This window comes from Bombyx mandarina, chromosome 11 (genome assembly GCF_030267445.1).
Source record: "Bombyx mandarina strain Sakado chromosome 11, ASM3026744v2".
NCBI classification, from domain to species: Eukaryota; Metazoa; Arthropoda; class Insecta; order Lepidoptera; family Bombycidae; genus Bombyx; species Bombyx mandarina.
This window is the reverse complement of record NC_143218.1, coordinates 3705275-3730472: the sequence shown is the minus strand read 5'-3', so window position 1 is coordinate 3730472 and position 25198 is coordinate 3705275. Positions and strand designations below refer to the sequence as shown.

General features: G+C 40.2%; 2 protein-coding genes across 3 annotated transcripts; both read left to right on the top strand.

The window, feature by feature from the left end:
- On the top strand, positions 1–13343 carry LOC114244419 (uncharacterized). Its single transcript, XM_028176226.2, has 13 exons — positions 1–501; positions 612–743; positions 1360–1513; positions 1806–1970; positions 3353–3525; positions 5090–5220; positions 6439–6513; positions 7063–7198; positions 8419–8537; positions 10185–10323; positions 11834–11947; positions 12633–12830; positions 13142–13343. Exons 1-13 carry the CDS (start codon positions 397–399, stop codon positions 13325–13327), a joined length of 1827 nt encoding a protein of 608 aa, XP_028032027.2. The 5' UTR covers positions 1–396; the 3' UTR covers positions 13328–13343.
- Positions 13344–15724: 2381 nt separating this feature from the next.
- Positions 15725–24801, top strand: RNF220 (ring finger protein 220). Of its 2 annotated transcripts, XR_016323854.1 has the most exons (9): positions 15725–16342; positions 18112–18339; positions 18446–18583; positions 19355–19426; positions 20240–20359; positions 21029–21094; positions 21852–21926; positions 22957–23143; positions 24740–24801. XR_016323854.1 is itself a non-coding variant. In XM_028176233.2 (8 exons), the coding sequence occupies exons 1-8, from the start codon at positions 15977–15979 to the stop codon at positions 23047–23049; spliced, it is 1137 nt and encodes a 378-aa protein (XP_028032034.2). In that variant the 5' UTR covers positions 15726–15976; the 3' UTR covers positions 23050–24610. The 2 variants fall into 2 exon arrangements, 1 of the variants encoding a protein (XP_028032034.2); XM_028176233.2 differs by lacking the exon at positions 24740–24801 and having other exon boundaries at positions 15726–16342; positions 18133–18339; positions 22957–24610.
- Positions 24802–25198: the final 397 nt, after the last annotated feature.

Sequence of the window (25198 nt, the reverse complement as noted above, 5' to 3'; positions counted from 1 at the left end):
CATGAGGTGGAGAGCATGTGCCGCAACTTAAAAGTGAAACTAGAGTGTCATGTATCTCACAGTAAATGGAGAAATTGCTAAGAATTTAATGAATTTCGTCGTTTTGTTTCATTTTATATGATTTTAGTTTTTGACCAAAAAACTTCTCATAACACTAGCATTTATATCACACATATGTCATAGGTACATGAGAGTTACAGTTCAAAAGAAGTATGGGCTGCATTTCTATTGCCTGTAGCGTCAAAGTCATTGGTAAAAATGTTCAATCAAAAAATAACAAACAAAAAAGTTAGTGAAATTTTTCAGAAACCAAGAACTGAATAAATTACATACGTAAACGATTTGTTTTTATTTACACATAATCTGGACTCTAATTCGCTTAAATCGATCAAAAAAATGGAATTCGCCGTGTGCAGAATATGTTTGAAAATAAATGTAAAAATGCATAGAATTACTAAGACTAAATTACAAATTATTTACGAGAAACTTACTAATATAAAGGTGCGATTATATTGTTTATTGGCTACGGTATTCATAAATTGGCTAAATAGTAAGCGCTCAGTCATAGCGTGTTCAGTATTCAGAAATTTACGTAAATTTTTTTCTTTCAGATTGAAAATCATGTTCTTCCCTTGCTACTGTGCTACATGTGTCGGAGGAAGCTACAGAATTGTCACGAGCTTATGTTGAAGGCTCTGAACAGCGAAATGTTTTTAGCGGAACTCGGACGTAGTGGAGTTCAGGTGGGTCACTCAGTACTCACTCTTCAATATCACGGGACGATGCGTCGCTGGCTCTGATCCTGATCTGAATGGAGTATCCGGAACACCAGCGGCATGGATCGGGCGACCTGATAGGGCCGCCGTACCGCGGAGACCGGCATCGTTGGTCGCCGGCTATCGCCTCGACGACCCGTCGGTTGGGCGTCCTCGGGGTGGCGCCGTGTGTCTGGTTGTAGTGTTGACTGCGGGAACTCCCTTATTCTGACGGGGTTCTGACCCCGGGCGCAGATATTTTTATTGATTAAATGGGTGGACGAGTTCATGGCCCACCTGGTTTTAAGTGGTCACAGGAGCCCATAGACATCTACAATGTAAATGCTGCCACCTATCTTGAGATATGAGTTCTAAGGTGTCAGTATAGTACAATGGCTGCTCCACCCTTCAAACCAAAATGCATTATTGCTTCACGGCAGAAATAGGCAGGGTGGTGGTACCTACCCGCGCAAACTTACAAGACGTCCTAACACCAGTAAAACATATTGAAGTATGCGTCTCACTTGCAACAAAACTATTTGCTTAATATTAATGTGTATAAATTGCTCTGACTGTTATTTTGATTTGAGAATATTTTTTGCAGCTCACTGAACAAGTAATTGAGACAAACAGTCACCATGAAAGCTTACTAAGTCAATCAAAAATCGAAACTGTAGAGATACAAGAAGTGTATGTTAAAAAAGAAATTACAGAACAGAATATTAATGAAGATTTATCGAATGAAGATGATTTGAAAGGTATGTAGTTTTTTTGTGTGTGGCTTATTGTTAAGAGGAATCAGTGGAGCTAATGGACATGAGCTGTCATAAATCATAATGTCGAATTCATAAATTTATTTTCTTATACATACAACATATAAGTTTAGGGGCATCCGCTACAAGATGTCGCTAGTTTCCATACAAAGAAAAAAAACATTGTCTTAAAGTATCGCAGTTTCAGGGCCCTGCCCTCGAGGTTACCAGATGAGGTAGTGGAAAAAAAACGTAACTTTTTGAGCATTCTGTGTGACTCCAAGATTTTCTTTCTCAGATTCACTGAAATACGATTTCAACATAGACGATGGTAATAATGCAACCGACTCAGAAGATGATGTCCCATTAAAAAGTATATTAAAGAACGACAAAGAAAAACAGGTGCCAAGAGAAATGAGTGAATGTCAGAAAACCAATAGAAGAAGAAGTAATAAGCGAACCGGTAAGGGCTTGGAAAGATGGAATTTGCCGCTGAAAATTCTCCTTAAACCTCATTTGAATTTTTTTATTTTTTATTGCTTAGATGGCTGGACGAGCTCACAGCCCACCTGGTGTTAAGTGGTTACTGGGGCCTGTTAAGTATGTGTGCGTGTGCCTACGCATACGGGGTATTTCAACAAATATAGGACAGTGTGTTAACAGCAGACAAGTGTTTCACTCGTGTATCCCTCGTATCTAACAGGGCCTATAGACATCTACAACGTAAATGCGCCACCCACCTTGAGATATAAGTTCTAAGGTCTCATTATAGTTACAACGGCTGCCCCGCCCTTCAAACCGAAACGCATTACTGCTTCACGGCAGAAATAGGTGGAGCGGCGTTACCTACCTGTCCGGACTCACAAGAGGTCCTACCACCAGTAATTACTAAAATTATAATTTTGCGGGTTTGATTTTTATTACACGTCATGTTCCTTCACCGCGGAAGTCAATCGTGAACACTTGTTAAGTACGTATTTCATTACAAAAATTAGTAACCGCCTGCGGGATTCGAATACCGGTGCATCGCTCAATACGAATGCACCAGACATCTTACCCTTTAGGCCACAACGACTTCATAACAGTTTGAAAAGAGTGTGACCGGTCAGAGATGGAGGGGAGAAACCGAGCATCGTGTTCAGTGGTGTGCAATTCGAGAGACCTATGTCCGGCAGTGGACTACTGTAAGTTGATGATGAAGATGAATTTTCAAAGCAAAAACATGGACTTCTTCATTTTACTTCTTGCCCTAATCCTGGACTGTGGGATCGGCGTTGAATGTCCTCTCATGATGCTGCATTGACAAGAATCCTACTGTCTGCCAGTCTGACATCAACCCTCCTGCGGCCATAACTCCAGTATTAATTATCTCCATCGCAATGTGCCATGTTGGGTTTTTTTTTTGTATAATGCTGTTCATCCTTGTAAAGATTTGAGAGGAAGTTTAGAGTATCAGTAATATCAGTAAGATTGGAAGTGCCACGCTCATTTTAGAAGTGAAACTTCTTTAGGCGCGTTGAGAGTTAAATTTAACTCGCGACAGATTTGTTACGGCTAGAGAGAAAAGATACAATTTTAGGAAGAGCGAGAGTGAGAGGATAGACAGAGCGTCTCGCGAACCACTCGACCATGGAGAGAGGGAGAAACCGAGTTAGGTCGTCTCTCTTATACACAGCATTCCCTATTACAAGAGAAGATTAGATTTAAGGATGAGAAATGAAGAAAACCACAATACGACACACCGCAAAAGAAGTTTCACTCTGTTAAAGAAGTTTCACTTCTGTTACTTGCATCAAGTTGCACGCGCATTAGTTTTTTTTTGTTTTTTTTTTTTTAATTCATCAGAGCAAAAGATTGACTCTGAAGAAATAAAGCTGAGCAGGGAGGAGCAGATGGAGGCGCTGCTTAAGAGAGCCAAGTCGTTGAATTACATTAATTCGCCGTTCAAATGCAATTTGTGCTTCAGGGGATTTGTTTTTGAACAGGCTTATATCAATCACAAGATGAAACACGACGAAGTAAGTGTCGTCTTCTCGCATTAAAACTGTATAATCTCAAAACTTACGAATTTTACAGGAGAGTGTTCTAAAGGTTGAACATGTGATATTTTTAATATTAATCATCATCTTTGCTACATTAATTTTTATTTTCTACCAGTTACATTATCTGTCTTTTAAAGTAAGATAAAACTATGTATTAATTTTGTTAATAGTAGTCAAAACAAAAAAAAAACAAAAAACTACGCTCTTTTCACAATATTTGTGAGAAAAATACTGGTGATACCAAATGATTCCGCATATTAACTCAATCTATATATTAATACGTGAAGCAAAAACTTTGTATCCCTTTTTACGAAAATTGCGCGGACGGAGGAGTATGAAATTTTCCACACTTATAGAGAATATAGAGAAGAAGTGCACAATGCTAATATTTTTTTTAAATAGTGCCTAAAAGATACATTAAATCAATAAAGAAAACATTACACACACTACATACCATGTATTTGACGCACACACGCATGCATACTATTTATTGTCAAACTTTTGTTCTTGATGTCCGTTGTCAAATTGAGAATAGATTAAATATTGTTCGTCTTTGTTAATATTATTTATAGTGTAGTCTTGGCGAAATTTGTGATTATAAAAGTATAAAATACAATCATAATAGTGTACAAACTTACAATTCCAATTAATTATAGTCGAATTTCGACTACTACGGGACCTCTAGTTAACTCAATTTGGAATATTTATGCAAATTGTACACTTTTAATGCGTAAAGACAATATCATTATATGGAGGGGTGAAAGGATGTTTGGTTTAAGTGACATTCCTAGCTAAACAAGCGACATTTATCTTTGTAATTAAAGATCCGTTTTATTCGCTATCAGCAACGACAGTTCGATGTTTTTATAATTGAACGTCAATTTTATTTTTATTTTTTTATTTCCCTTGTAGGCAGACGAGCATACGGCCCACAGGATGGTGAGTGGTTACCGGCGCCGATGGTAAATGAAAATCTGTATTAAAATTATTTGGAATTTTAATTTCATTTTTTTATTATATGTTTTGAAATATTACTTACTGCGTTTTGATAACAATTTCATTGTGATTTCTTTCTAAAACCTATCATTTATGTTTTTTAAGGAAAAAATCAATTTTTTTATATTAAAAAAGATGTATGGGGGACATAAAAATTTGAGAAATGTTACAGTGGGGCGTGGCACAAAAAAGAGGTTGGGAAACACTTTTTTTTTTGCCATTGTAGGCAGACGAGCATACGGTCCACCTGATGGTAAGTGGTCACCGTCGCTCATGAACGTCAGCAATGCCAGGGGCAGAGCCAAGCCGCTGCCTACCGCTGGTCCAGTAACCACACGATACCAGTGTGCTTAGTGCGAATTTTTTAACGTTCTCGATAGCGTAAAAGTTAACTCTAATTTTGTATGCAGTTGGAACAGCGCCCCTAGCGGCAAACGAAGGGAAACTGTTTCAATTCCACACTCCAACTTCTTAATACTTCCCACTCGCACTAAGCATTCATCTTGTGCTTCCGTATCGAGATCTCTTGAGATTCTTTGGACAGGTCAACGGGCCGCACCAGTGTCCCGTGTGCAAGATGCACTACAGGACTCAACGCCACCTGAGGGTTCATTCGGTGACGGCGCACGAGAGACTGTACCGCTGCAACAAGTGTGGTACAATCTCGCACACCATGTGAGCTTCTTAATTGGCTTTGATGGCAACAGGCGATCCTTATTCTTCCACTGTCCCTCACCCTCATCCACCCACAAGATTTCTTATTGGCTTTAATCGCAACGGACATCTCTTCTTCCACTGTCCCTCACCCTCATCCAGCCACAAGTTTTCTTATTGGCTTTAATCGCAACGGACATCATTTCTTCCACTGTCCCTCACCCTCATCCACCCACAAGATTTTTTATTGACTTTAATCGCAATGGAGATCCTTCTTTTTCCACTGTTCCTCACCCTTATCCCCCCACGAGATTTCTTATTGGCTTTAATCGCAACGGACATCTCTTCTTCCACTGTCCCTCACCCTCATCCAGCCACAAGTTTTCTTATTGGCTTTAATCGCAACGGACATCATTTCTTCCACTGTCCCTCACCCTCATCCACCCACAAGATTTCTTATTGGCTTTAATCGCAACGGACATCTCTTCTTCCACTGTCCCTCACCCTCATCCCCCACAAGATTTTTTATTGACTTTAATCCCAATGGAGATCCTTCTTTTTCCACTGTTCCTCACCCTTATCCCCCCACGAGATTTCTTATTGGCTTTAATCGCAACGGACATCTCTTCTTCCACTGTCCCTCACCCTCATCCAGCCACAAGTTTTCTTATTGGCTTTAATCGCAACGGACATCATTTCTTCCACTGTCCCTCACCCTCATCCACCCACAAGATTTCTTATTGGCTTTAATCGCAACGGACATCTCTTCTTCCACTGTCCCTCACCCTCATCCCCCACAAGATTTTTTATTGACTTTAATCGCAATGGAGATCTTCTTTTTCCACTGTTCCTCACCCTTATCCCCCCACGAGATTTTTTATTGGCTTTAATCGCAACGGGAATCCTGCTTCTGCAAATCCTATGATAAACGTCCCTAACAAATTCGCGAATATGAGTCCACATTGGAGGAAATAACATTGTGCAATAAAAATTATGATTTGCTTGATTACTGGTAGTAGGACGTCTTGTGAGTCCGCCCGGGTAGGCAACGTAGATACCGCCACCCACCTTGAGATATAAGTCTCAGTATAGTTACAACGGCTGCCCCGCCCTTCAAACCGAAACGCGTTACTGCTTCACGGCAGAAATAGGCGGGGTGGTGGTACCTACCCGCGCGGACTCACAAGAGGTCCTACCACCATTAAGAACTTCGGACAAAGTTGAGTTTAATTGCAACAGGAATCAGGCGAGGGATCATGAGAAGTGGCACAACGGACACACGTATGAATGTCTACTGTGCGGAATGAAGTTTAGGTAAGTCTAATAATTTTTTGAAGAGTTTAGTTATAATAGTCTTAGAGGTGTTTTAGTTTAACTATGAATGTGGTTAATTTAGGTAAGATCAGTATGGGGTCTGCTGCGTGAATCTTGGTTCAGGCAATATGGGGTTTAAGTCCACTACCGGAATGACTATGTCCAATTTCACACACACACAGCAATTTGTTACACAAAAACGATTAGAAGGAGAAAGCAACAAGCACAGGTGGATGGTTCACAGCAAAAAAATGTCTGATTTCTCGATATGATAAAGAAAAATAAAAATAATTGGGAACAAATTGCGCACGGTAATTCGGCCCCAATTTAGGATTGCCTGTGTTACCGGTACCAGAAACTGACATACATACTTACTTACATCCTAAATATGTACATATATAGACAATGAACAACCAATGGAATAGCAAACAAACCTGTTCATCACATAATGTTAACCCGATGTAGGATTCGAACCGGCGATCCTCTTCGCAACGGTCTGGGCCGCTAACTATTGCACCATCGAGTCAATCAGTGTGTTTTTTTTTATAGGAAGCCTACTTCGTACCTGACGCACAAACGCAAAAGGCATCCATCCAAATATATATGCAACTTGTGCGGCGAGAGCTTTATAGGAGCCCACGGACTTCTGATGCACAAGACCAAAGCACACAAATCGAGCGAATCGGTGAGTGGTCGCGCCTGGTAGCCAATTCATTGACCTACAGACACAGTCCACTGAGTTTCTCGCCGGATCTTCTCAGTGGGTCGCGATTCCGATCCGATGGTAGATACTGCGAAGCACTGCTCTTAGCAGTCAGGCTAAGCCTCGTAAGCTTAGCTACTAGTCACAGTGAATTCCGTATAGACTTTCCAGGCTATGGCAAATAGGTCAATATGGAGACTAGATTCTTCTTTTTCTGTGTCTGTACCTTATCCCACTATCGAATTGTCGGCACAGCTAATTTTTTTCTTCCATTCTCTTCTATCAGCCGTCATCTCAACGCTCATTCCTCTCTCTCTCTCATATCGTCATTCACACACTCCATCACATACATCTCCCAGTCACATGCATCTCCTCTCTACGCATCACATGTCCATACTACTTACCGTCCGCTTCTTAATTTGTCAATCACCGGGGCTACTTTCACACTTCCTCTGACGGGCGAAAAGAAACCAATTCAAGTGACTTCACTTTTGGGGAGGGGGGGGGGAACCTCCTCCGTGGACCCCGCGCTGGAGGTGCAGGCAGAGTATGTGGTTGCTGCCACCCAGTAAACAATCCCCCTACACTTTCGCCCAAACGTCCGGTCTTCGCTCGGAACAGAACCCGGGATAAGTGGGGGGTGGGGGTGGGGAGGGGCGGAGGTATTATTCAATGGCAATTTATCGTTTTGCTTTTTTTTATAGCGTGTACCAACTCACGGGAAAGCTGCTATTTAATAATTGCCGGAGCCCATAGACCATGTTCCGCTACATACTCGAAACATGCTGATGTGTAATTCGAACCGGATCGCATTACTGCTTTGCGGCAAATTTAGACTAGACGGTGGTACCTTCCCGTGCGGGCTCACAAAACTCTCTACCATCAGTGAAAGAGAAAAAGAGAGAGAGAGAGTATTCTTTATCGTGCACCAAAAAAGAAAACATTGCGAAACATTAAATACAAAAAAAGTACAATTGGCGGTCCGGTCTTATCGCTAAGAGCGATTTATTCCAGACAACCATCAGGTGGAAAATAATCGTTTGGAGACTAATTACACTAATTAAACAATTGATAGCTACACAATCGTTTAAAAATGTTCCTTAATTACCAGTGCTTAAGATAAACATACAACAACAGACCCATAAAACAATCCCATACTATACATGTCCAGGTATTAGTGTGCCATCGCTTGAATCTTTCAGAATCCCGAGGACGGTTCTCCCGGGGAGGGCTTCTGCGCCGAATGCGACATTCGTTTCACGACCCTCGAAGCCTGGAAGAGACATATGATCTGTTCTATCAACCACCGATACGATAGTAGGTCAGCGAAAGACATATTATATTAAGATGCGTTTTCAACACTGACGGCCGGTCTGGTACAGCCAAAGAACAATCGAGAACTCTACCTTTTATCTCAAAAAGGGGGGGGGGGGTAGATCATGATGTCCATGTACTCCAAAACTAGTCTTGCCTACCATTATAAAAAGGTTTGTTGGTGACTTGGCTGTTCCTCTGGTATTGCTGATTTCGGCAGCGAATACTTATCAAAGTCTACCTCTATTGGTATATAGATGGTGGTAGGGCGTCTTGTGAGTCCGCGCGGGTAGGCACCACCGCCCTGCCTATTTCTGCCGTGAAGCAGTAATGCGTTTCGGTTTGAAGGGCGGGGCAGCCGTCGTAACTATACTGAGGCTTTAGAACTCATATCTCGAGGTGGGTGGCGGCATTGACGTTGTAAATGTCAGCGGGCTGTGACCTCGTCCACCCATCTATGCGATAAATAAAATTATATTTTTATTTTAAACCATGGTATCGTATTTAGAATATTTACTTTATAACGCTTGGCAACTCTGAATGAATTTGAAGATCACCTTTTCAGCGAATACTTTTAATATACTGAGCCGGTCTTCTTGACTCCTGCCCTCTATAGACAGGAGAAAGGAAAATATCAAATCAATTGTTTGTTCGCTTTGGTGTTTTTAATCTCATATTTACTTGCTGTTACCCACGGCTTCGCTCGGGCGTTGTAGGAAAAATATTAGTGTAGTATCTCGTGGCAAAAATATGTTTTTTAGGATATAAAGTAGTCTATGTCACGCTTCTGACATGATACTGTCATTATACTATGGAGTGTAGAAGTAAGGAGCGCCATTTCAGTGTATTAAAAAGTTTCCACTGAAAGGGCGCCAATTAAGATGGCGCCACAGTAGCTAGTGGAAGGATTTTATAAATGGCGTCATAAACTAGCACAATTCACTTTGTTTAAAAACTGCTATATTCACATCATTCCCACTTCCTACACTAGCGCTATTCCGGTGATTCTTCCAACAACAACTCGCTGTGTACAGGCGGACTTCAACTTGTCCCCTATACAAGATGGCGCTCCTTACATCTACCCTCCATTTTAAACAATACATGTTAGTTCGTTGCTTCGGTTCGACGTGAAAGACGGACAAACAAACACTTTCAAGTCTATACTAAGATTATAAAGAGGAAAGATTTGTTTGTTTATATTGAATAAGCTCTGAAACTACCGAACCGATTTGAAAAATTCTTTCACTGTTTGGAAGCTACACTATTCCCGAGTGAGATAGTCTACAATCTTTTTTGAAAAAAATTAGGGATCCTTACTAAAACTCCAATAACGTAATCCAAGGTGTAAAAAAAATCACCTAAAATATTCTTTACATCGCGTGTCCTGCGAAAACTATTGATGATAGAATAAAATAATGTACTACGACTTTGTAGAACACATTATTATTTACAAAAAGTGTCGCGACAGCTTATGTCTAACTTTTATAGTTATGCCGCAATAAGTGTTCTTTTATTAAAAAAAATAAAACAACGTCAAATATCGTTGAAATTTTTGTTCAAGACACGAACGGAGCCGGAGCGGGCCGCTTGTTTATAATATTAAGTATGAATAAAATTCAAGCCGATCTAATGAACGCGATCTATGTTTTTTCAGTTTAAAATGTAAGATTTGCAATATAAAGTACAGCAGCGCGGATTCGTTCACGGTTCACATGAAGGAGCACTTGAAGAGTTTGAAGAGGCACCGAGGACCGCCCGGGGATACGGGCCAGACCAAAGTGGCCTGCGACCAGGTGAATAGAGAACGATGGGCGGTTTGCGAGTGGGTGTTGCGAGCGATGAATGTGGAAAGGCAGCCCTAAACACGTCATTTCGGATCCTCCCGATCCACTAACGGTGCTTTTACTGTATGCGCGCGAGTTCATGTCCATCGTGACCAGAGGCGATGCGCGGGGAACAGCTCGCCCCACCTCCCCGCATTTATCTGACGTCGAGTGTTGTCCTTGACGGTTGTGACGCGCGCTTATCGATATCGAAAATTTACGCTAACGCTATTGTGTTATTTAACCACAACTACTCCGCTTCCAAGAAGTTCAGGTAGAAAAAAATACCTACTGAAAAAAGATACTTACTGATTTCGACTCTGACCTGTCGGTTGTCTTTTCATTCGATAGTGATTGATGTGGAATGAAAAAAATATTTTTCTCTATTAGAAATAAACAAGTAATTACTTATCACATTTATTTTATTTCATAAATTGCAAAATTACCTTAAGTTACATTAAACCAAATTGACAGCTGCTGACTAAATCGGTAGTTATTATCGACATTTTAGGTCACAGCACTACCGCATTCCTCAGGATGGACATGAACTCGCGCGCCTATTGTAGGTACCTCAAGCACCGATCATCGTTCTCGTCGAACCCGTCGCTTACGACGAAGGGCTCGACGAGTGAATTAACCCACAGACACAGCCCACTGAGTTTCTCGCCGGATCTTCTCAGTGGGTCGCGTTTCCGATCCGGTGGTAGATTCTGCGAAGCACTGCTCTTGCCAACCTGACGTTGTTGCCAGTATTAGCAACAACGTCAGGTTTGAGCCCCGTGAGCTCACCTACTCGCCCGGTGACGCTGATATGGTCGCATTAAGAAGTTCCACTTCAAAAATAAACTTTACTACAATGACTGAAAACTCTGTTTCCAACGTGATAAAGATCTGCTCTCCTCTCCGAGCTGGTCTGTGTGAACGGTCCCTTACAGGCAGACGAGCTTGTACCTCGTCTAGAAGCGAATGGTTACCGTCACTCATGGGCCTTAGCAATGTCATGGGCATAGACAAGCTTCTGTCTACTACTTGGTGCTCTCCACAAACCTCGTATGGAGAAGGACGCGTCATAGCACTCGGGAAACCATCGCGGAGGGGGGCTTTTTTATTGCTTAGGTGAGTGGACGAGCTCACGGCCCATACGGTCTTAAGTGGTTGCCGGAGCCCACAGACATCTACAAAGTAAATACCGCCACCCATCTTGTGATATGAGTTCTAAGGTCTCAGTATAGTTACAACGGCTGCCACATCCTTCAAACCGAAACGCAAGACTGCTTCACGGCAGAAATGGGCACGGGCGGTGGTACCTACCCGTGCAGACTCACAAGAGGTCCTACCACCAGTAAGTTTATTCATTGGCATTGGGGATGGATACAGCGATATTAGGCAGTACGGATGACCTGTGGAGGGAAGGGGTGTGGATTGGGGGGTTGGGGGGTTGTCGGGTCAGCGGTAAAAGTCGTGGTTAACAATGTTCCAGTGCGGCGGGAGCTTCGCGAACAAGTCAAAGCTGCAAGCTCACATAAATCGAATGCACTTAGGCATAAAGTACAATAAGGATATCGTGTGCGAAGTTTGCGGGAAAAAGTTCAGCGTGAGTTTTATTCATTGTTGTTGTTTTTTTTTGTTGTTTGTTTTTAGACGATTGTCTCGTTTTATGTGGCTACCGGAGCCCCTGGGCATCGGCATCGTAAATTGAGGCTTGAGGTCTAGTCTCAGTTTTTATAGTACAACGGCTGCCCCACCCTTCAATTCCAAATTCTAAAAGTTCTAGTTAAACAATTAATTCTTTAACGGGTCCTAAAATTCAAAGACCTGCTCGTAATTACTCAAGAAAATATATTTATATAATTTTTTTAAATTACAGAAAACAATTGGGTAACCTTTTTTTCGAAAATCAGAAACCTCTGAAAATCATTTTTAACTAACTTTGCAATTACAAAATGTTTAATATTTGTTTTTTTTTTTGTATTGGCAACTTAAGTACCACCACTATCCATCACGAGACCCTTAAAAATCCCAGAATACCTGTAATTTTTGCACAAAAGTTAAGCAAAATTGTTTTTTTTTTCTCCAAAAAATTGTTTTCATGATTTTTACTTTCAATCCACTTTCACTCATTGTGGTACGAAAAAAAAAGTATAGATGATAGGTACTATGCCTAGTTTTTTTTTTTTTTTTAATATGCTCCTGCAAAGGTTTTCGCGACTATTCAGTACATGTACAGTTCTTCGTTTTTTTTTTTTAATTTCTTTTTATTTATTTTTTTCGTTTTGAAGTCGAACGCCTTCCTGCGCTACCACCAGCGGATCCACACCGGCGAGAAGCCGTACTCTTGCGAGACGTGCTCGAGGAGGTTCACCGAGAAGAACCAGCTCCGGATCCACGTGCGCACGCACACCGGCGAGAAGCCGTACTGCTGCATCGTCTGCGGCCGGAGCTTCAGCCAGAAGCCGGCCCTGAACCGACATTACCGGGTGAGGGGGTCGCGGCTACCGGTGGTGGGATGCCTTGAGGCGCGTCTTGATTGCCTCTTAACAATCAAGACGGTGGTATACACCCGAACGGACTCACAAAAGGCTCTTCCATCAGCAAATGTCAGTATAATACTGCCTATTTCTGCCGTGAAGCAGTATCTTTATCTACTTTCACAAATAATTCAAGACCAAAATTAGTCAAATCGGTCCAACCGTTCTCGAGTTTTAGCGAGACTAACCAACAGCAATTCATTTTTATATACATATGTATATAGATAATGGTACCTAAATAATCAATTATTTCAAGACAGACTCACACGGGAGCGAAGCCCTACGAATGTCGGTATTGTTCAAAGAAATTCAGTCAATCAAATTCAATGAATCTCCACGTGAAGACGATACATCTGAAGATGGGCAGGGTGACCAGTGCGAAGAAAACGGACGTGGATCCGATCGAAGTATTGCCAGAGAAGAAAAATATTTGTGTTTTTGAATAAAATCGTTTTTATGATTTGTTTTGTGCTTTTATTGTCTTAAGTGGTGTTGGAGCCGGGGCCTAATGTGTAAGGCGCCCGGTGTGTTCGTATCTAACGACGCGATACACATTTTTGTAATTAAATGCGAACTTGTTCACGGATGACCCGCAATTGTAATATGCGCTTTATATAATTGATATGTAGGTCATGTCTCTAGTCCCATAGACGCAAGCCATAGAGTTTGTTGCGCGATCTTCTCAGATGGTCGTTATTCCGATACGGCGATAGATTCTGCGTAGCGCCGCTCTTGCTAGGCCTAGTGTTAGCAAACCTCAGGTTAGAGCCTCGTGAGCTCATCTACTCGCTCGGCGAAGCTGGCATAACCTCTCGAGTTTAGCACTTTTTATTACTGGTGGTAGGACGTGTTGTGAGTCCGCACGGGTACGTACCACCGCCCTGCTTATTTCTGCCGTGAAGCAGTAATGCGTTTCGGTTTGAAGGGTGGGGCAGCCGTTGTAACTATACTGGGACCTTAGAACTAATATCCCAAGGTGGGTGACGGCATTTACGTCATAGATGTCTATGGGCTCCAGTAATCACTTAAGACCAGGTGGGCTGTGAGCTCGTCCACCCATGAAAGCAATAAAAAAAATACAGAAAAATTACTCGTCTTTTTACTGGCTTTTGATCTAACACGGTTTCGTACAACACAGAACTTTGTAGGAACGTATCTACCGCGTTATAGGAGGATTACGTGTAATAATATTAAAACTACATTTGAAATTATTTTGGAATGTAATTCATATTACTTTTCATTTCACTGTTAAGTGTAGGTCTTCGCTCAAGTCAGAAATTGTGGATAAAGAACGGATGGTCAGGAAGCTAGCCTATTAAAACTTAGATCATTCGTAATAGTGTTGTAATGGATTCGGATACTCGATTGTGACGATATTCTGTTCGGTCTGAAAGTTTTTTTTTTCGTAACTAAGCGGATGGCCTTAACCTAACAAGTACGTGAGCTGACGGAGCTCAAATTTTGAAAACGTTATTAACACTAGCCCTAGCAAGAGCAACGCCTCGCAGAATCTACCACCGGTTCGGAAACGCGACCCACTGAGAAAATCCGGCGAGAAACTCAGTGGGCTGTCTGTGGGTTAGTTCACTCGTCGAGCCCTTCGTCACAAGCGACGGGTTCGACGAGAACGATAACCGGTGCTTGGGGCACCTAAAAGCACCGTTAGTGAATCGGGAGGATCCGAAATGACGTGTTCAGGGAAACCAGAATCATATTGTATGAATAAATTATAGTGAAACTAAACACATATTCGATTTTTTTTCAAATCAAAACTCCTTTTACTGTTATATCTCCGTTTTTTAATGCAATTAAATTGGAGTCTTAACCACGAAACAGTAAAGTATAAGAAAAGTCGCAAAATAAGCGAATAATAATGATCAAAACCGTAAGATTAAACCGTAAAAGCGGTTCTTATTAATTTTACTCTCACTTACAACTGGTGAAAATTGAAGTAAATACTGATATTATATTATAATGTTAATAGCCGCCCAGCAAAATCGATTTTAGAGACGACAGTTCATAGCTTTCACCAAATGTATGTTGAGATTTAAGGGAATGATAAAATTTTACACCTTTAAATTATGAACTTATGAAATTATGGGGAAATTCATGAGGAGAAAGTCTAGAATTGTTTTTTTTTTTTTTTTTTTTTTTTTTCCTACCTAAGCTGAGAGCCTTGAGAGGCTATATCAGCGTAACCCTAACTTTAGTAGGTGAGCTCACGGGGCTCAAACCTGATGACGTTGCTAACACGAACCCTAGCAAGAGTCGTGCTTCGCAGAATCTACCACCGGATCGGAAACGCGACCCACTGAGAAGATCCGGCGAGAAACTCAGTGGGCTGTGTCTGAGAGTTAATTTACTCGTCGAGCCCTTCGTCGCAAGCGACGGGTTCGACGAGAACGGTGACCGGTGCTTGAATTACCTAAAAGCACCGTTAGTGGATCGGGCGGATCCGAGATGACGTGTTTTGGGCGACGTCGACTGCTTTCCATTCTGTCCGCAGGATCGGGGATGTAGTTACCGGCGGCCACGATGAGAGGGTTCTCGTGTCGTGCCGCTTTATCGAAGTGGAGAATTGTTTGATGTAACATTGACTATTAATGGGAACTCTGTTGAACTTAATCGATGTTTTCGATTCAAACCTGTATGGAATATTTGTTGGTTACATTGCTGCTTTATACGTATTCACTCTAATAATTAATCACTTTAATTATCATTGTGTATCACAGAAAAAAAATCAATTAAATTTCAAAAAGTTTTAGTTCGAAAAATATTTTTTTACGAAATCGATTCTTCCGATTTGTGAGGCTGTAAATCTTGATCACTTCACTAGAAATCTAAAACATCAAAAATTGGAATAAAAAAGTGTAAACGATCTCTACTCTGTACTGTAACTATTGTTTTGAAACAATTTATCGGCGTTTATTACGTAAATAAATAAATAAATTACAGCAAGATGAGTTCGTACATGACAATCGAACTCCCATTAACATCTCTAAAACGGTAGAAAACGTTAATCAATCACTAAAATCGCGATGTAATCAGATTTATAAAACACTCAAAACAAAACAAATTTTAAATTAATTTCTAATATGTTACCAGTTTTGATGTACAATAACATGGAGGGCTGTTCGAATAACGTGAATGAGCATAATACTAATTACGGGCAAATATACGACGAGAATGTAATATTAAATAGTGTTAGAAGTAGAAAAAAAGTGAGTGAATTACCGAATTGTCCGGTGTGTAGTTGTACCGTGCGTCAAGGTGAATTGGAACATCATTTAGATTTGGAATTAGCTAGGCTCAACAAACTCACCGGCAGTGCTTCGAAAAGAAAATTAAGTGTAAATAGTGTTAGTAACAATGTTAATGCAGCTGTTCCCGGATCCAGTACTAATGTAGAACTTGATGATGGTATCGATGTCACAGGGTGTCCCGGCAGCGATGTTTACCAGGTGAATAATTTTGTTGTTACTTGTGGTTTCATTTGCGTGCTCAAGGAAAAGGCTTAGTGCAGATCTTGTTACCTTGTAACTTATCAATAATAATATATCAATGTTTTTTCACCTTTGTCCTTTGAAATATATGCTGCCAATTTCTTTTGATACTGTAGTCTTATTTGGTTCAGTGTTTGAAATAGCATTTATTTGAAAACAAGAAACATGCAAGTAAAATTAACAAAAAGTCCTTCATATATATAGTATGTTTAATATTTGAAGAGATTAGATACAATAATATTTTTTACTGGTGTAGGACCTCTTGTGAGTCCAAGCGGTTAGGTACCACCACCCTGCCTATTTCTGCCGTGAAGCAATAATGCGTTTCGGCTTGAAGGGTGGGGCAGCCATTGTAACTATACTGAGACCTTAGAACTTATATCTCAAGTTGGGTGGTGCATTTACGTTGTAGATGTCTATGGGCTCTAGTAACCAATTAACACCAGGTGGGCTGTGAGCTAGTCCTTCCATCAAAGCAATAAAATAAATAAAAAACATGACAATAAAAAATTTTTTACTGAGTAGCAAGTGGAATATGTTTGATAGATTGACAGCCCACAGTTTGTTGTCTAAAACTTTTGTATGATTATGCAAGTTTATTTCAATTTTAATATGAGATGTTTCAAAGAAATGCCAATTCTGTGCACTTCATACAACTCTTTAGGATAGTTATTTATTTAAACTGGTATTGTACACATTATCTGCACATATCACTTTAACAAGTGCAAGATATCTTGAAAGAATTGTTCTGAAGCTCCTGAATCAAAAGGTTACTAAATGTCAATAATAAACTGAAATAAATCATAAACACACACTCCTACTTCAGTTGAATATTGTTCTGGAGCTAAACACAGAAAATATCTGTTATATTTACAATCCGTTAGCTATACAGATATAAGAGTGTAGAGAGTACATTCGCAAAGATGTCAAGGTTTTTTTTTAACATAAATAATTCAACAACAACTTCATAGCTCTCCTGGTGCTAAATGGTTACACGAAAATAACGCCAAAGTCACCACATACCTGGGGAAATGAGATTAAGTTTTACTGGTGGTAGGACCTCTTGAGAGTCCGCGCGGGTAGGTACCACCACCCTGCTTATTTCTGCCGTGAAGCAGTAATGCGTTTCGGCTTGAAGGGTGGGGCAGCCATTGTAACTATACTGAGACCTTAGAACTTATATCTCAAGTTGGGTGGTGCATTTACGTTGTAGATGTCTATAGGCTCTAGTAACCAATTAACACCAGGTGGGCTGTGAGCTAGTCCTTCCATCAAAGAATTAAAAAAAAAAAAAAAAGTTAATTAATGTGCCACTAAAATGATGGGAATTTACGGTGATGTCAGTGAACTTTTTAGAAGACAGAAAAGCCATGTCCAGCGTTCAATGTTTCATTTTAGTACTAAAAGGATTGGCTCATTTGTTTGTTGTCTATTTCGTGTATGTATTTTAAGAAGGCATTGAAAAGAATCCTACTGCCAGTCGAACCAGACGAACATCGTCCATTTTCATTTTTTCGAATCACACCTGTGAAGTCTTTCCTTAGTTTATGTTCAGTCATCGTATATTCTGTCGTAGGTTACACGCCACGACAAGTACAATTGTCCCTTTTGAACCGATACCAAACCGATATCAAGTTAATATTTCGTCATTATTGTATGTTAAAACCTAAAGAATAACAAACAACCCCATCCGTCTTGAAAAGCTTTCCCATTTATAACATTAGTAGGATTTCAATATTTATCTGCAGCGAGTACACGCGAACCGCCTCCGCCGTCTCCGAGCTCGTCGGAGAAGCACTCCTCCCCCACAGAACGGAGAATGTCCTGTTTGCAATACAACCTTACCAACCTCCAAACTACAGAGGCACGCCTTGAGGTGCCTCAAGAGAACAGGAGCAGAGATGGATGAAGACATACCTGATACCAGCTCGGAGGAGGGCAGCATCGATGTAGAAGTGAGTATATAATTCATTACATCTTGGTTGTATCTTGGCTGCTTCAAGCAATCTTGTGCTTTAACGGGTATGATTTAAATATAACTTGAAATATTCATCTTCACAGAATGACGAACCTTCAGCCAGCGGGTTTGGTGCTGAATACCAGTGGTGTGGTGAGTGGAGGGTCAGAGCGACGGCTCTGCAGGATGCGGACTCAAGGGCGGCCACATGTGTCCGTAGGGCTTCCAATGATCAAGCGCTGGTAAATATATATGAAAAAAATGGTTTCTTATCAAGCTACACTTTTTTGAAGATGTTATAGCCCGGTAGTGAGACCATTAAGCAAATTCTTATTCCTTCTCATGTCCTGTTATATGAAAGATTATGTGAAGCAAAATGAGATGAAGTAATTTAGTTTATTTTGGTTTACCTGCATACATTTATGTTCTTTCACAGACACTAGACAATGAACAAACTACCGTTATCACACATATAGACCTGGAGATACGAATTAACAAAATAAAGGCAATTCACACAAGTTTTCTCCTTGCAAAGTTACCAAGAACTCCTCATATGTGGTTGATTGTTGTGTGAATGAACTGTGGTTAGATATTATTTGTGTATATATTTATATATAGATGAGGAAGAAGTAGACCTAAGAAGAAATGGATGGATAGCGTGAAAGACGATATGTGTAAGAGGGGAGTGAGCGAAGAAATGGTATATGATAGAGGAGTATGGAAAGAGAAAACATGTTGCGCCCACCCCAGGTGACTGGGAGAAGGACAGGAGAAGAAAGAAGATGATGGTGTTTATAAATTTTTTTTATTGCTTAGATAGGTGGACGAGCTCACAGCCCACCTGGTGTTAAGTGGTTACTGGAGCCCATAAACATCTACAACGTAAATGCGCCACCCACCTTGAGATATAAGTTCTAAAATCTCAGTATAGTTAGAATAGAAATAGAAAAATGCTGAACTGATGAAAATTTTGGGTGTATGAACCATTTTTTTTTTCTAATTATTTTCTTCAGGTGGTGGATGGTGATGAAGACACAGAGCTGTATGGACCGCCCCAGTATTCTCCATCTCGGATAGCACCCAATGTAAGTTTCCGAAAAAATATATATAATTGACGTCAGAAGGACCTCTTGTGAGACCGCACGGGTAGGCTGGTGGTCCGGCCTGCCTATTTCTGCCGTCAAGCAGTAATGCGCTTCGGTTTGAAGGGCAAGCACGAATGATTACATACTAACTTATACTCATAATTGAGAAAACTCGTGTTTATAGTAGAACAATGGGGTAGTTTTAATATTCCTGAATATCGTCATAAATAATTGTTGAATTGTATGTGGCTTATTACTGCTAACCAACAATTTTAACATTGGAAAAGCCGGAATGATCGGGTTATGCCGTTATCTATATTATACTGGGTGTTAGGAGACCGCTTCCGAAAACGAAAACAGACGATAGTACTAATGACACCTTTGATGATGGGACAGAAGAAAATAGACCCTGGTTTAAAAAAAAAGTCATATTTTTAAAACGATTTATTAGCATTATTCACCCTTCATCCTGCTAGTACAGCTAAATGAAATGATAGTTTTATAAAAAACACATGACTACAAAAAAAACCCGCAATGAAACACTAAAGTAGGTTCGGTAGGCAGCGGCTTGGCTCTGCCCCTGGCATTGCTGAAGTCCATGGGCGACGGTAACCACTCACCATCAGGTGGGCCGTATGCTCGTCTGCCTACAAAGGCAATAAAAAAAAAAAAAAAATCAAAAACAGCTGATGCTCGGGTCAACGACCGCCCAGGCGCGGCGCTGGTACCGCCCTTCTCGAAAATTTACCGCTTTGTACGTACAAAATTTTCCTAACACACCCAGTATATATGTATATTTTTATATGTTATCAGGATGAACAGCAAACGAACGAAGATCAGACTGATATGCAAACAACCAATGAAACTGAGACTGAAGATAGAATTGAAGAGCCAACTCCCAAATGCAACGGCTTAGTGGAAGCCAGCGCTGAGGTGGGTAATATTGTTAATACGCTTTTATTAGCTTCATACGTGTGTTAGTATGTAACGGAATCTTTAAACATGATTTTGACCCCCTTCAAAACGTCGGATTAACTCGAAAATTGGTATACTAATTAAGGACTGATGACAATTCAATATTTATAAAAAAATTAGAAAAATTGGAATTCAACTAAAAATGGAAAATAAATAATAGTTTTAAAAAACCAAAAAAATACGCTTTTATAGAAAATCCAACTAAAAAATAAAAAATAAATATTAATAAATTTGAATTAAAAATAGTGTAAGAAAAAATGATTTTATTGTAAAAAAAGCGTGGGGAGACGCTCTGTCTATTCTCTCACTCTCGCTCGTCCTAAATTTTATCTTTTCTCTCTAGCCGTAACAAATTGTTGCAAGTTAAATTTTACTCTCAATGTGCTAAGAAGTTTCACTTCAAAAAAATTTTTGATTAGGAGAGTGGAAGGTAAAAGACCGAACTCCGAACCTCTGAAGAGTTATTAGTACCCTGCCTCAGGGTACCTTGTAGACCTGGCAGATAGCTATTGGCTATTCATTAATCAAAGTCCCTATTGTACAACCTCTGATGCACCTTACAAACGTTAATGTCTGCTTTGCATTTTTTACCCCGATACATAATGTTATTATAACTTGTATTTTCAGACAAGGATCCAGGCTTTAAAGGCAAAAATAAAGGATATGGAGAAGAAACAGAACGGTGCCGCAGAGGTATGTATTATTACACAATAAAAAATTGGCTATTCCACCAATAACCATTTAAAATATAGCTTAATTTGTGGTGGTGATTATTACACAACGCAAGATATTTGACAGATGCCTGTATCTCGCTTATGACATTTTCAAGTTAAGCTTGCATATACCAACCAGGTGCTACAAAATACCCCAAAAAAAAAGTATAATTATATAATTATCAAAGTTTATTGAATTAGAAGATTGAACAGAAAGCCCTACATACCTATTTTACCTAATAATAGTGTACTATAATAGTTTTTCTATTTTTCATTTATAAATGTTTGCTATCTCAATACAAGGATGTCATTATACTCGAGCCCTGCTGGCTTCGAGGATGTTGAAATAGAAAAAAAAGGGTAACATGGTTAGGTCTTTTAAAGTTTTTGTCGTTTCGCAAATTAGGTATAAATGTATGTACATTCTGCGTAGCTTACTCTTTAATTTTAACTGAAATAGGGTTAGCACATCAGCGAAAATAATTTATATTCTTTTTGTGGAATTTTATACAGCGCCAATACGTTTCTTAAATATTATGAATGGACTCGTTATAAGGCCATATTATTACAAGGCCTAAGTTTTTTAACACCCTGTATAAAATTTCCGAACAACAACATTCGGACTGTCGGGTCTACCGAGCAATATCACCCGGGTTGGTAGAAGATCTTCCCTTTGTCGTTATTCCCAAAACTTAGCACAATGGTGTTTTTGAGACTGTAATTGATTTTTGTTTCAGTCAAAGTGTCTTATATGTCTCGGGTCATACGTGTCTCCGGCCGTCTCAATACAGTGCTGGCATGTCTACTGTGAGGTCAGTACATTATTCTCAAACTTGAGCAATGAGTTATGTAGTAGACGTGTCCCAGGGTGACTGGCTTGTGGTACTAATACTTAAAGTTCACAGAAACAGTAACCGTTTGGATTAGATGTGAGATTTTAATTGTAATAGAAAGTGACGAAGTGAAGAAGTAACATATTACCTAACCTATATTTTATTCATAATGAAGGCTGTTGTAAATTTGAAACCACAAATTGATTAAATTTAATCAATTTCTTGTATTATTGACAAGAAGTTGACTGACATGACAAAAAGTCTTGTATTATTTCTGTGTTTAGTCATACAATAATTAAATAACATATAAGTTTAGGGGCATCAGCTACAAGATGTCTAGTTTCCATCTAAAAAATAGTTGTCTTAAAGTATCGCAGTTTCATGGCCCTGAAAAGGGCTATGAAGTTTTTGCTTTACATATTAATGTATAGACGTACATATTAATATTAATATACACCGGTGCGTCCTCCACTCGGCTCGGGCTTTGTCCCCGGTGGGGGGCAGAGGGTGCTACCCTCTACCCTCATCGTCCACTGAGGCGCACGTATACCCCAAAAAGCTCTGGATTAAAATAAAAAGATACATTTGTCTTGAGAGTCCTCAAGATCCACCGATCCTCGTTCTCGTCGAACCCGCCGCTTGCGACGAAGGGCTACCGAGTAAATTAACCCACAGACACAGCCCACTGAGTTTGTCGCCGGATCTTCTCGGTGGGTCGCGTTTCCGATCCGTGAGTAGATTCTGTAAAGCAATGCTCTTGCCAGGGCTAGTATTAGTAACTTCCCCAATTTTGAGCCCCGTGAGCTCACCTCACTTGTAAGGTTACGCTGTCATAGCCTCTCAAAGTTATTAGCTTAGATAGGAAAATAAAAAATAAAAACAAGTTTGCTCAGGAAGCTGTTATTATATATACAATTTAATTAAAGCTTCGTTTGTTAGCGGTTACATTTGTCCAATAAAATGCCTCAATGTATTCTGCAACCAGTAAATATTGTTGTTTGAATTTCAGGTCTGCTGGTTGGAGTCGTTGAAAGCCAAGAAGATATGTCCGCAATGCAACGCCATCACCACCGCACAGCATCTGAGAAGGATATACATGTGAACTGAACTGTGACAGATGACCTGGGACAGCTTAGAAGAGACAGAAGGCTTTCTTCGAAGGGCTCTTCAGGTCTACTGTGTCTGTGACTGATCTGGTGAGACAGTGGTGCTGTATTTGACGATTTGTAGAGCTGAGGGTCGTGGTTTTGATTTTTGATTCCCACATCGGGCAAACACTTCAATGATGAACAAACTTTGTTTTTGTTGCTGGTCTGGGTGTTCCTAACGTATCTATTACCTAGTTTGAGATCAGATGACTGAGTGATTTGTAGTCTCCTCCGGTTACAAGTCTATACAGACCGGTGTATTGTGTGTCTTCGATGAATGATGCTTAGTGCAGTGCCCTGAGCCTTTGAGGTGTATAAAGTTCAGCAGTTAGCAGCGAATGGCACGAATGAACTAAATTGCTCCGGCTTAAAACAAACGATTCTCGTATATTAGAAGTCGTGGCCTAAAGGATAAGACGTCCGGTGCATTCGTATGTAGCGATGCACCGGTGTTCGAACCCTGCGGACAGGTACCAATTTTTCTAATGAAATACACGTACTTATTTATTTATTTTTTGGATGAGTGGAAGAGCTCACAGCCCACCTGGTGTTAAGTGGTTACTGGAGCACATAGACATCTACAACGTAAATACGCTACCCACCTTGAGATATAAATTCTAAGGTCAAGACAAAATAAAACAAATCACAACTTGACTCTTCGCGTTCCCGCCAAAAAGTCCCCGTGTAGTTGCAGTATAGATAACCTAGATACCGACTGCCGGGCTGATTTGTGAATCTAAACCGTCCAAGGCACCACCGAAACGCATACAAAAAAAAATCATTCAAATCAATCCAGCCGTTTATGAGGAGTTCAGTGACTTTTTTTTATTGCTTAGATTGGTGGACGTGCTCACAGCCAACCTGGTGTTAAGTGGTTACTGGAGCCCATAGACATCCACAGCGTAAATGCGCCACCCACCTTGAGATATAAGTTCTTAGGTCTCAAGTATAGTTACAACAGTTGCCCCACCCTTCAAACCGAAACGCATTACTGCTTCACGGCAGAATTAGGCAGGGTGGTGGTACCTACCCGCACGGACTCCCAAGAGGTCCTACCACCAGTAAACCATACCATACACACGTACAGTAAAATTATATAATTATATATATAAAGATGGTTAATAAGCCTCCATTATTATTATTGCTCATGTAAACTTCGAGAGACAGTAAACTAACAATCTTCTGGTTGAGTAGAAAATTCCTGTAAATCATGGAGATTATTTCATTTCCTTATTACATTTCACGTTTCCTTGATGAAACACTAAATGAAAATTTGGCTCAAAGGACTTGATCCAGTAAATAATTTAAAAAAAAGGTCGTTTTACCATAGATTTTGTTCAATGCAAATGTTTTTTTTTTCAAATCACGTAAAAGACTTGTGATTATAATAATTAGATTTAAATAAAAAACTAAAGAATTGTAAAAGGAATGCCTTCTGTAAAGATTGTACAATAAATAATATTACGTTTTAGTATGAAGTTAGTGTTAAGTGTAAATAAAGATATTTTTTTTGTATTTTTTTGATATTGTTTGAATTTGAAATATATTTCCTGGTCATCCCTGTGAATTTGCTCGGTGAATTTTCCTGTTATGAATTCCTTGACTACTGATGTATAAGGTTTTGAGAAGCCGTGCGTTTTCCAGGATATCCTATCCTGACCAAGGAGATGACATGAGCCCAAGGATCGCTTAACATCAAGTCGACGGTGAGCTCCTTCTACCAATCTAATAGTATGTTGAAAGCCTGCACGGTTATATCCATGTCTGCTGCGAACTCTCTTGTATAAAGCACTCGGCAATATAACGCGACATGATTTTCAAAATTAACTCATATCCGATCCTGTAGACCGAATGGTAAACAGTCGACATCGCCCTAAACACGTCATTACGGATCCTCCCGATCAATTAACAGTGCTTTTAGGTACCATAAGTACCGGTCATCGTCCTCGTCGAACCCGTCGCTTGCGACGAAGGGCTCTACGAGCGAATTAACCCATAGACACAGCCCACAGAGTTTCTCACCGGATCTTCTCAGTGGGTCGCGTTTCCGATCCGGTGGTAGATTCTGCGAAGCACTGCTCTTGCTAGGGCCAGTGTTAGCAA